Consider the following 14,344-nt stretch of genomic DNA (forward strand, 5'->3'; position numbering starts at 1 on the left):
CAACTGTTGAGCCAGCGCCTGCTACCATAGCTGCAGCGCCCAGAGGGCGTACGATTGGGAATATAACTGCACCCACAAAAGCTAGCGAGCCGGTGAAAATCTGTGCCGTACTTTTGCTGTTATGTTCTCTGATCTCTTTGTTTGCTCTTTCCGCCCACTTATTAGCCTCTTTCGTAGTCATTCTTAGTCTGTCTTGCGCTTCTTCTGCACGCCATTCAGTTTTTTTCATTTCCAGAGCAGTTTCATTTTGTTCTGATTTTATTTTGTGGAATCCATCCGATACCTCTTTTTCGAGAGCAACCATGTCTTCTGCTTGTTTCGCCAAACACGAAATATCCTTCTTGAGCTGCCTCTCCACTGTTGCGAAATCTCTTGCTGCAATATCAAGGTGCGTTGTCTTGTAGTTATCATTTTCAAGGATGTCTTCGAGAGCCTGATAAACCGAATTGAAAGCAACTTTGTAACAACTTGAAATAGTTTTTGGCAAAGTAGTTCCTCCAGTAGCCATTCTACGTCGTCTAAAAGCGAAAAAATTTTACAAAACCTTTAATAGATAGATTCATCTTATAGCAGAGAAAGTTTTTTCTAGTAAGAAATATGCATTTAATGAACAAAAACTCGATTATGTAGATGAATAAATAAACATGTTGAATAGAAGTCAGGAGAGTTCGCTTTTCTCGCAAAAATTTGCGGAATCTAAACTTCTTTTTAGTCAGTTTTGACCACATACCTTTTTTCAAACTTTAATTGGTTTGTCGACGAAATTTGTTGCAAACTTTTTTTGAAACTATATTGAAATAAAGCTGAGCGATCAATTTTGGTTCATATGAACAGGAGTGTCTCTGCATGGCGTGTTTGAAAGTTCCAATAAAACATATCACAGATGTTCACAAGATGGATGTGTACCATTTAGTCATTAAATGGGAAATTTTTGATTTGTATTTTGTTTTTAAAAAATTTGAATTGAGATTGTCTTACATGGTTTTTTCGTGACAACTGAAACTCAAAAGTGGAAATCAGAACAGCCGAAATTACAATTGCGTGAAGGACGGGAAACGTGTACTTGAGTCCAAATACTATCGGCAATTGGATTAATAAAATATCAAAAGTGTAGAGTTGTTTTGTTCCCGAAATAAATTCGAAAGAGGGTTTGTACTCATCTGTAAAAACCGTACGTTCCAGAGAATCATTTGACAGCTAGACTGGGGAGATTCCCAGTAAAATGATACGAAGGTCAAAAACTTATAAAATCTTTATCAAACTTCTTGAGCTATTTTCTGGATAGGTATTTATTCCTTGATTGGTTTCCTCACAGAGACTAGTTCAGGTGTTATTATTATGCCGTGAGCTCAACAATTTAATTACCTGAGACAGTTTCAACTGGCCTAATTGATTATAGGGGAGTTTAATATTGATCGATATGAAAAGAATAATTTATACAATGTCTACAAAAAGTTACAACCATAGATACCGAGCCCTATTTTTAACGACGTTCGAGTGTTTCAGGTATTCTGAGACCTGGCCATGGGAGTTTTCTTTTTTTTTCTAGAGTGGAGGATGTTATTTTGATAGTGTCTTCTAGGTTGTAACAATCTGGAATCTGGAAAATTCTGTGGCTAAATGAGTCAAAGTAGTTTGGTTTGAACAGACTGAGGTAGAAAAGCACGAAAGATAGTATCTCTGGCCCTCGAATCAATGGCTATAGAACCTGTTGTAACCTCCGACTAACTCAAACTCTAACTATCTGGTGTTTATGAGCACCAGTTTTGCCCGAAAGGGTTATCTAAAGTATCTAAAAGAGGCAATCGCTCAAAAATAAAGAGAGAAACAAGAGCTGCTTCTCTAAGTAACAAAGTGGAAATCATGTTTCACTTCAACTAAAAAATCTTTTCCGCTGTTAACAGATGCACTTTTGTCTTTATATTGTCGAACATTTAATCAACACAGAGACAAGCTTGAGGAGCAGTTTTTTCGTTATTTTTATCTTTTTGTTGTTTTCATGCAAAATGTAGTAGGCATGGCTGGCATTGGTAGTAGGACTCAATCAATTACATTTTTTTGAACTTGACTGTTAAAACAAAGTTCTAGTCTTCGAGAGCCTGATCAACCGAATTGAGAGCAATTGGTAACAACTTGGAACAATTTTTGGCAAAGTAATTCTTCCAGTAGCCATTCTACGTCGCCTAAAAGCGAAAAATTTTGCAAAACGTTTAATAGATAGATTCATCTTATAGCAGAGAAAGTTTTTTCTAGTAAGAAAAATGCATTTAATGAGCAAAAACTCGATTATGTAGATGAATAAATAAACATGTTGAAAAGAAGTCAGGAGAGTTCGCTTTTCTCGCAAAATTTGTGGAATCTAATAATCCTTTTAGTCAGTTTTGACCACATACCTTTTTTCAAACTTTTATTGGTTTGTCGACGAATAACAACCCATATAAAAGTATACATACAAAAATTAGATTTAATTTTTTGGCGAAAAACTCAGAACAACCTAAATACTGTATAGCCGTTTTTTGGCAAAAAAACTCAACTAGAAAAACACCGTGTTGCAATAAGTATATTATAACGTGATTGTATTACTGTTTTCTAACGTCAAAATTTGTTGCAAACGTTTTTTGAAACCATATTGAAATATAGCTGAGCGATCAATTTTGGCTCATATGAACAGGAGTGTCTGTGCATGGCGTTTTTGAAAGTTCCAATAAAACATGTCACAGATGTTCACAAGATGGATGTGTACCATTTAGTCATTAAACGGTAAATTTTTCATTTGTATTTTGTTTTTAAAAAATTTGAATTGAGTTTGTCTTACATGGTTTTTTCGTGACAACTGAAACTCAAAAATGGAAATAAGAACAGCCGAAATTACAATTGCGTGAAGGACGGGAAACGTGTACTTGAGTCCAAATACTATCGGCAATTGGATTAATAAAATATCAAAAGTGTAGAGTTGTTTTGTTCCCGAATTAAATTCGAAAGAGGGTTTTGTACTCATCTGTAAAAAACGTACGTTCCAGAGAATCATTTGACAGCTAGACTGGGGAGATTCCCAGTAAAAAGATACGAAGGTCAAAATTTTATAAAATCTTTATCAAACTTCTTGAGCTATTTTCTGGATAGGTATTTATTAATTGATTGGTTTCCTCACAGAGACTAGTTCAGGCGTTATTATTATGCCGTGAGCTCAACAATTTAATTACCTGAGACAGTTTCAACTGGCCTAATTGATTATAGGGGAGTTTAATATTGATCGATATGAAAAGAAAAATTTATACAATGTCTACAAAAACATACAACCATAGATACCCAGCCCTATTTTTAATGACGTTCGAGTGTTTCAGGTATTCTGAGACCTGGCCATGGGAGTTTTCTTTTTTTTCTAGAGTGGAGGATGTTATTTTGATAGTGTCTTCTAGGTTGTAACAATCTGGAATCTGGAAAATTCTGTGGCTAAATGAGTCAAAGTAGTTTGGTTTGAACAGACTGAGGTAGAAAAGCACGAAAGATAGTATCTCTGGCCCTCGAATCAATGGCTATAGAACCTGTTGTAACCTCCTACTAACTCAAACTCTAACTATCTGGTGTTTATGAGCACCAGTTTTGCCCGAAAAGGTTATCTAAAGTATCTAAAAGAGGCAATCGCTCAAAAATAAAGAGAGAAACAAGAGCTGCTTCTCTAAGTAACAAAGTGGAAATCATGTTTCACTTCAACTAAAAAATTTCTCCGCTAATAACAGATGCAATTTTGTTTTTATATTGTCGAACTTTTAATCAACACAGAGAAAAGCTTGAGGAGCAGTTTTTTTCGTTATTTTTATCTTTTTGTTGTTTTCATGCAAAATGTAGTAGGCATGGCTGGCATTGGTAGTAGGACTCAATCAATTACATTTTTTTCAACTTGACTGTTAAAACAAAGTTCTAGTCCCACTGAACGTATTTTTTGTAGCCAAGTTCAAAAATACTTGACAGGATTTAGGTTGAATCCTACAATTTTTTTGATAGCTGCAATTTTTTTTTGTTTTTTTTTTCACTTCAAGGAAGGAAGATTTTGTACTGCAACCGTTTGAAACTGGGTTCTGTCCAAATCTATAAAGGTCATGATCATGCTTGCAGACTGCTTCAATTTTCATGTAACCCTAGGTTGTTTGAAAGACAATTACACATAAGCAACCGTCCAATCACGTGAGAATTTTTTGCTTAATTTTTCTAAATTGTCTGTTCTGAAGAAAACTTTCCATCATTGAATTAGAAGTTAGATGAACAGTAATTTGGTCACTGAAACATAATTCAAAACAATACTTTTCTGCTACTTTTTTACGATTATACCTTGTCCTCAGTTTTTGATCAGCTTCTTTTACATCACCACACTGAATAGAACGAGAGTAATTTTAAAAACCTTTGCTGTATTTTTTAAAGACTATGGAGGTCGGAACATTCTGTGCTACTTGCGCAGTAACCGGCTCTTCTTGTTTATTTGTGTTGACCATTGAAAATTTTAGTTTGTTTTGGGTGTGTTTTAGTCTTTTTTAACGCCAAATAAGGTAACAGACATAATCATCTGGCTTTTATATTCAAGCCTATTTAGTTGTGACTCGAGCCCTTTTAAAAATTTTTTTTCTAATGTCGAGAAAAACTGGTTTCAAGTTTTTTGATTTTTCGTCTTAGTTCGAGCGAATAAAACAAGCGAAATTGAGCAAATAAAACAAGCCTAATTTTAGACTTTAAAACCTAATTTTAAGCAGAAAAAAATCTAACTTTTGGGTTTTTTAGCTTCATTTTGGGAACCAAAAACTTCAAAAAGCTCAAAAATTTATTATTATATTCGATGAAGTTTATGATTATTTTTTCTAGTCATTTTTCCAGATAATTTTTTTGTCCGATTTGCCTTTAATACTATGATTATCTAATATGCCTAAATTATAATTCAATTTTACGTGAGATCCTTTTATCACACCAAGCAGAAAAAACTAAACTAGTTTGGAAAAAAGTACCTTCTAACTTGTAGTTTTCTAAAGACTATGGTCGGAACATTCTGTAATGTTTGTACAGTAACCGGCTATCCTTCTTTCTTATTATCTTTGTTTCATGTTATTTTCCAGGTCTACAAGGCCAATAGACTCATTCTCGAGCTAACTTTTTTCGAGCTAACTTTTATTTGGTGTGCAGTTTTAAAAATGTTGTGTTTTATAGAAATCTTTGCCAGTTGATTCAGAAAGATTACGAAGACTTGCAAATGCTTTTTTCCTGAAGCGTGTATTTTTAGGAGCTTTCAAAATTTTCCAAATAGAATTCCCATCTTTTGGATTTTGCTGTGGTATGAACTCTTTTTCAATTATTTTGTTCCAATTCTTCGATTTCAGGTTTTTCGAGTTTAGCAGCGGAAAGTTTCATTTGTTTGGCTAGAATCGAAATTCTTCTTTTTCAAAGAAGAGAAGTAGGGTTTGTATCTGAAGGCTTTATTGATTGGCGTAGAAAAAGATCTCAATTTTGCGTTCGTGGTAACAAAAACAATACCAGAATCTCGAAAACTCGATTTTTTTGTCTTGTTTTGAAGTTAGCATATTGATATCAACCTCTCATCTTGCGTACAAAGTCTTATTTTTATAAGCGTTTGTATTCTTTATCTTTTTGCCAAGGTACAGATAGGAATGCGTACCGCTATTTGAGACAGTAAATTATTCAAAATTCCAACACTTTATCAGTTTTTCCATCTGAAACATACTAACCCGAACTTTTTTAAGAAAACAAGCTATTCGATATCCTAATAGATATGATTTTTTTCATCATTGCTGAAGTTTGCTGTATCGAAAAATTTCAGCGCCAAATTTTTATGAAACTAACCATCTTACCATTCCAAACCTCGTATCTTAACTTATGGCAAAACCTATAACCTATCTTAAAATAGGATATCATTTTCCCTATCTTCATGCATAGCCTTCAGACTGGTTGTCTATAACCTATCTGAATACATGGGGGTCCGCGGGAACCCCATCCTCTCTCCTGGTCAGCCTCAATATGTTCTACTCGCAATCATGAGTTAAATGGTTTCAATGTGATACTGATATGCTGTAAGCCTTCTTGGAGTTGTCTTGTTTGCCACGCATGCAGAACTAACTTACTGATCATTATGGAACGTAGTAGAAATCGCTTTCTGATTTTTGACGCAAATTGTTTACTTCTGGAAAATCTAGAAACAAATTGGTTCTTTTTTTTTGGAAAACAATGGTTAATTCTAATGAGTGCCAACTATTGTTTATTGGTTTTAGTTGCACAGAAACGATAGCCAACATAAGCGATAATCAATTATAAACAGCTGATATACAAAAATATTGGAGGTTTGGGCTTTCACACTTATCGTGATTTAACTTTGATTTAATTTAAGAATTAAAAATGATCATAAACACTTACTCACCTGGCGAGAAGAGTTAGCAGATTTCGGTGTTTGAACAGATTTGCTGTGCTGCAAAATGCTTTTGTTTTGAATTTTATGTGAGCCAGATCCTGTGGTCTGCTTTGATTTTAAAAGTTTTATTTGATACTGGCTGTAGATAATAGCAACTTCGTTAAATCACAAGACAAATCAGACAAAATCTATCATTGAATTGAGCTCGTGATAAGCCTATGAGGTTTGCACTGCACGCCACGATAAAATTAGAAATAATACTTTTTGGCAGGCCAGAAATTGTGGTCTGAACAAGTTTTTTATAATTGTGACTTGATAAGGCTGGGCAATGAAGCTAACGTCATGCTCTCTAGCAAGTAAACCGTAGCACGTGCGATAGAGCACGAGACTGATCAGAAAAATTTATCGTTGAACGGAGTGCGTGTCCATTTTGGTGGTCCATTTTGACTCCTAGTGCATTTTAATAAACTGACAAACCTATTTATCATGCAAAAGTGTCAAAACTTGTTTTTCAAATCTCTGAAATGAAAAATATATATATATATTTATTACTTGAACGGCCACAATGATGTATTAGGTTTCCAAATTTGCTTGCAACAAGATAATACTAGCTGAATTGACAAAAAGCTAGCCATCAATGAACTCAGATTGTGATCCAAAGCAACTTTTTCTTGCTATCTGATAAATTGATAAAGGCTGTTTGTTTCGGCAAATTTTGACGACTAAGCATCTGTGCATCTATTTTGCAGTTTGTAAAAGTGGTAGAATAGGTTAAATGACTACGCCGTAGGTTACTTTTTTTACCTTGCTAATCAGTATTTTTCATTTAAAAGGTTCAAAAATAACCATGTCTCCTGATTACTCAGAATGCAAAACAATGATACAGTCAAACATTTAAATTCAAAAATAGATTTGATATTTTCAAATGGTTAAACAGTTGAGACGGTTAATATGAATTTCTCATGTGAGTTTTTGATTTGCACACAAAAGAATGCTAGTGCGAAACCAACTTCAATTGTTCGAGCAAAAGCTGGACTAAAAACCCTGTACAGTATAGGACATTTTTACAATTTACATGAACTTCATACTTAGATGGCTTTGCATATATTTACAAGTCAGTCACTACAACTAACTTAAACGCCCACATCATCAATGAGGTTAAATGAGTTAACTATTTGACGCTATATGAATTTGCATGTTGCGTGTAACATGAGCTTTTCTGTGAGTAGCTAAGTCAGTTAGTCAAATATAAGCTCTAATTAGGACAACTGATCAAAGTAAAGGCAAAACGCGGCAGAGTTCTGACTATGGAAATAAAGCATCCAACATTAACATTTTAGAGTTTAGTTTCCAAATCCGTTCTCCACAACTGAGCCGTACTCATCTATTATAAGTATTCATTTACAGCATGCCTGGTTTGGCATACATTGGCAGGTGGTAGTAGTTGTAGCTCAAGTAGGCCAGCAGTCTGGTCTCCACACTCTTCTTGTACCCTCCAGACTGGAACTCCTTCATCAGTTTGTTCCATTCTCCAGATTTCATCTAGAAAAACGAAAAAAAAAACAGATAAATTACAACACAAGAATAACCGCTTTCCAGTTATTCTTATTCTCGATAAAAAAAAACAAAGAAAACAAACATTTTTTCATTATTTTTTCCAGACTGTTGTCGTTGTTTGTGCATGTGGGACTGATAATTGAAGGAAAAATTTACCATGGCCTTGATTAACGTGAAATAACAAAACCTTAGCATCTTTCACCAAAAATGAAATGAAACAATAAGATTGAATTTTCTCCCAAAAATGGTCTGAAAAGCAAAAAACAACATCTAACTATCATTTAGCGAAAAACAAAGAACATAGTCAACGGACTCATGTTTACTTTGCAATGACGCGTAAGCTATTTTGATTAATACGAAAACGAGACAGCCACGAAACGGATCAGACGTAATCAATCATCGAATGGCGCTCGCGAACTGTTCACTTTTGACCAGGTTAGCAACCTGCTAAAATAACAAAAACTGGTAATACTCTTTGACAACATAAATATTGTTCAAAACGCATAAGCACAGACATGCCATTTACCAAATACGTCATGAAAAAAAAACTATGTGATTTACAAGAGCACGTGCTCTGTTCTCGTTTTCAACACACTTGCAACATGACGAGACTGGCTGAATTGCCCATGCTGGTAAAACCATTTGTCCACACTGAAAGCACGTGACAAGATGTATGAATCAACTGAGCTCGTAACCCCATCTTATTTCGAATCGATGAAATCCTGAAGTCGCGGTCGGAATACCATTCGCCAAAACAACGCATTGTTGAGTTATTTAAACTTCGCCAAAAAACGAGAGCTTTAAAAATGTTAAGTGAATGAATTATAGCCACCTTAGAACTCGAAAACTAAAAAAAATGGAATCAGCCTGCGATGATTGGTATTTTGTTCAAATTAAACCAATTAAAAAAAATTGGATCAACAGCAAGAAACAACTCAACTCTACTGAAAGTAAAAACCGATAACATTTTTTCGCGCCATTTGCGCTTTCATAAATGGAGAGAACAACTTACCTCAAGTATCTATGCGAATTCAAAAATGCATTAATATATATGGTGCACAGCTCTAGTAATAATAACATTTTAAGGCTGTTTCCTGAAACAAAAACAATCATCAAGACCGTCATAAAAACATAGCAAACATGCAGTTGGAAAAGTGTCATTGAACGAAAAGAAACAGGAAAAGGAAATGAAATGAACTTGAAAAAAAATCAAAGTCACACCGCGAAAAATCAAATTTGAGCCTGAAAAATGACTTTCTGAGAAAATACACCTACAACTTGACGATCCATATTTAATTATTGCTGTTTAAAAGGAACAAGTCATCATACGTGCATCTGTAAACTTCTCTTATCTTTGAAAAGTGGAAAAATCTAAAATGAATATTTTCTGATTTGCTCACCTCCATGTTTTCTTCGATGATGGCTCGGACTTTCTGCGTGAACGAGTTCATCTCGCCGTCTTCACCTTCGTCTCCACTTTGAACCTACACACAGATAACCGTTAATCGCGTAATTACTTTTGCTGCATGCATCAAACTTTCGAAGAATGGTTAATTTTTTTCCAATACATGCCACAGCACTTTCTGGTGGGCAAGTGTTTAACTTGATGCAATATTCAGCCGCTCAAACTTTGAAACCATGTTATCTTTCATGAACAATCAAAGACATTCATGAACAATCAATGACATTCATGAACAATCAATGATTTCAGTGATTTAATTCTCATAATTCATTTCAAATTCATATCTGATAGCCTCATATCAATCTCGCATACCATGTTTTCTTTTATCAATTCACGATGATCATAACAATTTATCTATATAAATGTCTCACTGGAGGTGGGTTTGTGAGTATCTCTCTGATCTCGAGGAGGAGGTCTTCGAATCTGTCGTGGAACAGAGCCATGGCCCAGGGCTCCTCGAAGTATGTGTAGAAGTCCTTTATCAGACCCTCTTCGAATCTAGCAGCAAACAAAAGTTAATTTGGTTTGCATGTAAATTGCAATAATAATGATTGTTTCGCCACATAAAACTCACTCAAATTATTTCTCCAAATCCTAGAACATTCTTAGCAATTTTTGTCTCGGCGCTTTTTTTTGGTCTCGGAGATTTTCATTAAAAAGTTTTTGGCACAATTTTTATTTGATACCATAGAACAACCCATAACTTCAAAAAAAAACAATTTAGAGCTCGATTGTATCTCAAAAATAGATCATAAATTCCGGACATTGTCAAATACGGTACAATGTTGCGTTATTTTAAACAATAGCAGCGCATCAATTTTTGCCAATTAAAGCCGAAAAAATAGGCAATTATCACTGACTCTAACCTGGACACCATCCTATTCAGCAACTTCTCATTCTTCCCATACAGACACAAAATATTCCAACTCCTCAAACTACTCTTCTTGTTTCCATTCTGCCCCTCCCCTCTCTTCTTCACACAAGTCACCGTCTGCACTGTGCTGTAGTTGTTCACGTGGATCATAAAGTAGCCAGACTTGTCGCCTTTGGTTGGTTCCTCAGATGTGTCAAGAGAGCCAGTGACGTATTCTTTGCCCTGCAACAGGAAACGAATGCTTGCTATTCTTCATGCAATGACTTTAAATGTAATGTCTTGATTGCTACTCTTAAATGTTCTAAGCCTCGCGCTAATACATTCGATAGCATTGGCCCAATTTGAGAAAACTGGAACATGAGGTAAGTTTTTTCTGTAAAGTTTTTAATCCGCTGGAAATCTAAAAATTAAACTCCACAATCGAAACTAGAAATCGTTCACGTTTTTTCGCGCCATTCTCACATTCCTACTTGGAGAGTGCTATTTAAGTCACTTCCAGCAGATGAATTTCAATTGAACTCTAAAAAGCATATACAGTGCTGATTTAAATTATCCGGACGAAACGAACTAAACTTGAATTTTCAAACGCATTTTTCTCAAATTGGGTTAAAATTAGACAAAAAGTGAAGAGGACAAAAGTTGCTTAGAATTTCACCAGAATTAATATGGTGCCATTTTTTTTCTGAAATTCTCAACAAAAATTTTACCCCAAAAATGAGTCATTTTGGCTTTTTTCAATTAATCAAATATTACGCTGAAACTACTTTGTTAATTGATATGAAAATTATATCATAGGAAGCCTCTTACGCAGTTCAACAAAGTTTAAGAAGGGTTAGATCTCCAAAAACCAGTATAAATGAAAAAATTTTCACTTGATAGTCAATAAATGTGATTTTTACTACATAAAACCCAGAATATCTGTTTAAAAACAAATTTTAAACAATTTGCGCAACTTTTTGGAAACTTAATCCTTCTTAAATTTTGTTGATCTGCGTAAGAGGCTTCCTGTGATATAATTTTCAGATCAATTAACAAAGTATTTTCAGCGTAATTCTTGATTAATTGAAAAAAGCCAAAATGACCCATTTTTGGGGTAAAATTTTTGTTGAGAATTTCGGAGAAAAAATGGCACCATATTAATTCTGGTGAAATTCTAAGCAACTTTTGTCCTCTTCACTTTTTGTCTAATCTTAACCCAATTTGAGAAAAGTGCGTTTGAAAATTCAAGTTTTGTTCGTTTTGTCCGGATAATTTAAATCAGCACTGTATACCTAAGTGCATTCATAAATTCGTTAATATAAAAGAGTGCACAACTGTAGTTATTAGAGCATTTTGAGACTTTTTCCTGAAAAAAAAAACAAAAAATCACCAAGACCTAAATAACAAGAGTCTTCACTACGTTCACTACTCTTAACAACCGTATACATACATAGTTCGGTTCCTTCCTAGCTTCTTCCACCCTCTTCAGTAAGTCCGGCTTCCTCACACACAAGTACTCAAACTCCCCCGGCAACACACAATACACCACAGTTGGCTTGGAATAAATCGGAATCATGTTGTTCAGCTGCTGTCTCATGTTGTCGTCTTCCCCTTCAAGGTCGAAGTCGTCTTCCGTGTCATTGGGCTGCTCAATTGTAGGGTCAAAAAGACGAAGCATCGAGTGGGCCAGATAAAAACGCAGATTTTGCAAAAACTTTTTGAATTGCCCATATGAACAAAATGCCCTTCTAAATAAACCATGAGAACAGTTTTACCCCTAACATTAAATGACAAATTCAATCAGTAAGGCCTGCATGTACTATGCTCACATTTGATTGCTGATAGCAGCGCAAGAAAATTTATAGCCAACAGCACTTTCCGTGCTCATATTTACTTTTTAACAATAAAATAGGAGCAATAGACTCACAATTTAAGCATTCTACAAAAACTAATACACAACCACAAAGAGAGATCACAAACAAATAAGCAAACTTGCCTCCGACCCCACGTGGTGTGAGTTGAAGTTGGCGTGACTCCACTGGTCTGCGTGATATCTCCTGCTGAATTTGGTGAGGGGTCCAGCCGCCCTGACACAGACATCGTTGGTGTGGAAGTCACTGTCAATCACCAGGCGACTGTCGAACACTAGACAGCTGTCATTCACCGCTGAAATATGCGACATGCTAGAAAAAAGGAGTTCTCAGAAAGACGAAACTGTCAAAATTGTCAGCAAGAGAAAATTGTCAGAAGAAATTGACCAAATTTTTGGATTTTGCGGGTAAATGAACTATTAATCCAGGATTTTAGATGGCGACTATTGTTACATAATACCTAGCAAGTGCAACAATCCAGCACCCGAGTATAAAAACTAAATCAGACAAAATTTAGCATTATTTCATTTAACATACAGATCAAAAGCCGGTACATAACTCATTCTATTTTCAAAATATCTTTAAATTTCTCATACTATTTCTAAAGTTTTCATGGAATAAATTATTAAAACATAAAAATTCTACGAAATCGGAAATAGTATGGAAAAATTAGGCAACCTAGTTTTTTTTTAGCTATTCCAACTTTTTAAATAACTAACACGGATACCCTAAAGGATCGTGCTGACTTACCCTTGAATGCGTGGAAGTCGACCCTCTTATCCTGGAATGAGACCACACACTGACACGAATAGCTCTCCCACTCCCCGTCCACTTTGAGAGACTGGGTGGTCAGGGGTGGAGTCCGACTGTCTCCAACTGTACAGCTCACAATTATCCAGCGAACGCACGCCATTCTTCGTCACGATTGAATCGACTAGTTCTTCAACCTAAAATAAAACCGGAGAGTCATTTGAAAAATCCTAGGTTTTCTTGTTCTCAACTGACCAAAACGCCACTGATGAAGTCGAGATTTTTTTTTCAATCCTCAGCGCAGTTGTTCCAAGTTATCTGACTGCAGCTCTCATGGGATAACAGGATTGAGCTTTAACGGAGACAAAAAATTTTATACTTCGTAACATGCAGAAAGCAGATCCGAACTGCTCCCTCCATCCGATTCGCTCCAATTTGTTCCAATCTCCAGACTTCACATTTACAAAATTTTCATATTTTTGTCGTTTCTTGTGCATGTGGCGATGGATAAACAGTAAAAGTAATGAACAATCAAAAGTTTCAATTAATGTAAAATAATCAAATATCAGCACCTTTTACGAGCTATGAACCAGTTTTTACACAGACTCTTCCAGCTAAATTGATCAGAAAAGCAAATTTTTCAAGCTCATTTTCTGAACACTACATAAATATCGATCAAAAAGACTAAAGAGGGCTTCCATAAGATATTTTAAATAACCCAATTTTAAATCCAATTATTAGTGGTGTTAACAAGTTTGGGTCAAAACGAAAAAAGAATGAACCGACTTCAATTTCAACTGCATTCTTTGAAAGAAAGTCAGTCAATTTAGTGATCGAGAAGTAGGTTACTCAGAAAAACCAACAAAATCAACCATGCTGTCAGATCAAACCAACAGGAAACAGCAATGCTTATTCAATTGAGTTGATTCACTTTTTATTATTGGTGATTCTGAATTTTTTCTATTATTTTTTCTCACAAAGAGGTGGAGCTGCACTTCGCAAACACAATCGAGAAAGGTGCAAAAAAAACTTCAAAAACTTCAAAGTTTGAAAAAGGTCAAAAATATATAAAATTAACAAAACTTGTGCTACTACAGGTTCAAACTCTCCATCTCTAGTTTAAGCGCCACAGGTCCTAGTATCTGCGTCATGGCTTCTGAACAAAATGTAATCAGTAGAGGCCAATAAAACTTGAAGGTACCCAGTTGTTAATTTTTTTTAAATGTAGTTGCGAAATTGAGTGAATTTCAAAATGATTAAAATTGAGTTTTATCCAGCTGAAAATGAATGTTTTCAAAGTTACGGATACCATAACACGCTGTTGCATAAGATGTGTAAAAATCTCGGCTGAAATTTTTCTTTGCTTCCGAATTGGCACTGTCGTTTTTGCGAAAACGATAAATTGCAAATTTTGGTGAAATATTATGCAAGAGTCCATAGCATAT

General features: G+C 35.0%; 1 protein-coding gene across 1 annotated transcript; it reads right to left on the minus strand.

Annotated features, from left to right (window-relative positions):
* Positions 1 to 7,356: 7,356 nt before the first annotated feature.
* Positions 7,357 to 11,962, minus strand: LOC134856139 (cilia- and flagella-associated protein 61-like). Its single transcript, XM_063872502.1, has 5 exons — positions 11,729 to 11,962; positions 10,292 to 10,521; positions 9,797 to 9,923; positions 9,364 to 9,447; positions 7,357 to 7,948 (listed from the first exon to the last, which is right to left on the minus strand). Exons 1-5 carry the CDS (start codon positions 11,954 to 11,956, stop codon positions 7,808 to 7,810), a joined length of 810 nt encoding a protein of 269 aa, XP_063728572.1. The 5' UTR covers positions 11,957 to 11,962; the 3' UTR covers positions 7,357 to 7,807.
* Positions 11,963 to 14,344: the final 2,382 nt, after the last annotated feature.

This window comes from Symsagittifera roscoffensis, unplaced genomic scaffold (assembly GCF_963678635.1).
Source record: "Symsagittifera roscoffensis unplaced genomic scaffold, txSymRosc1.1 SCAFFOLD_64, whole genome shotgun sequence".
Lineage (NCBI taxonomy): Eukaryota > Metazoa > Xenacoelomorpha > Acoela > Convolutidae > Symsagittifera > Symsagittifera roscoffensis.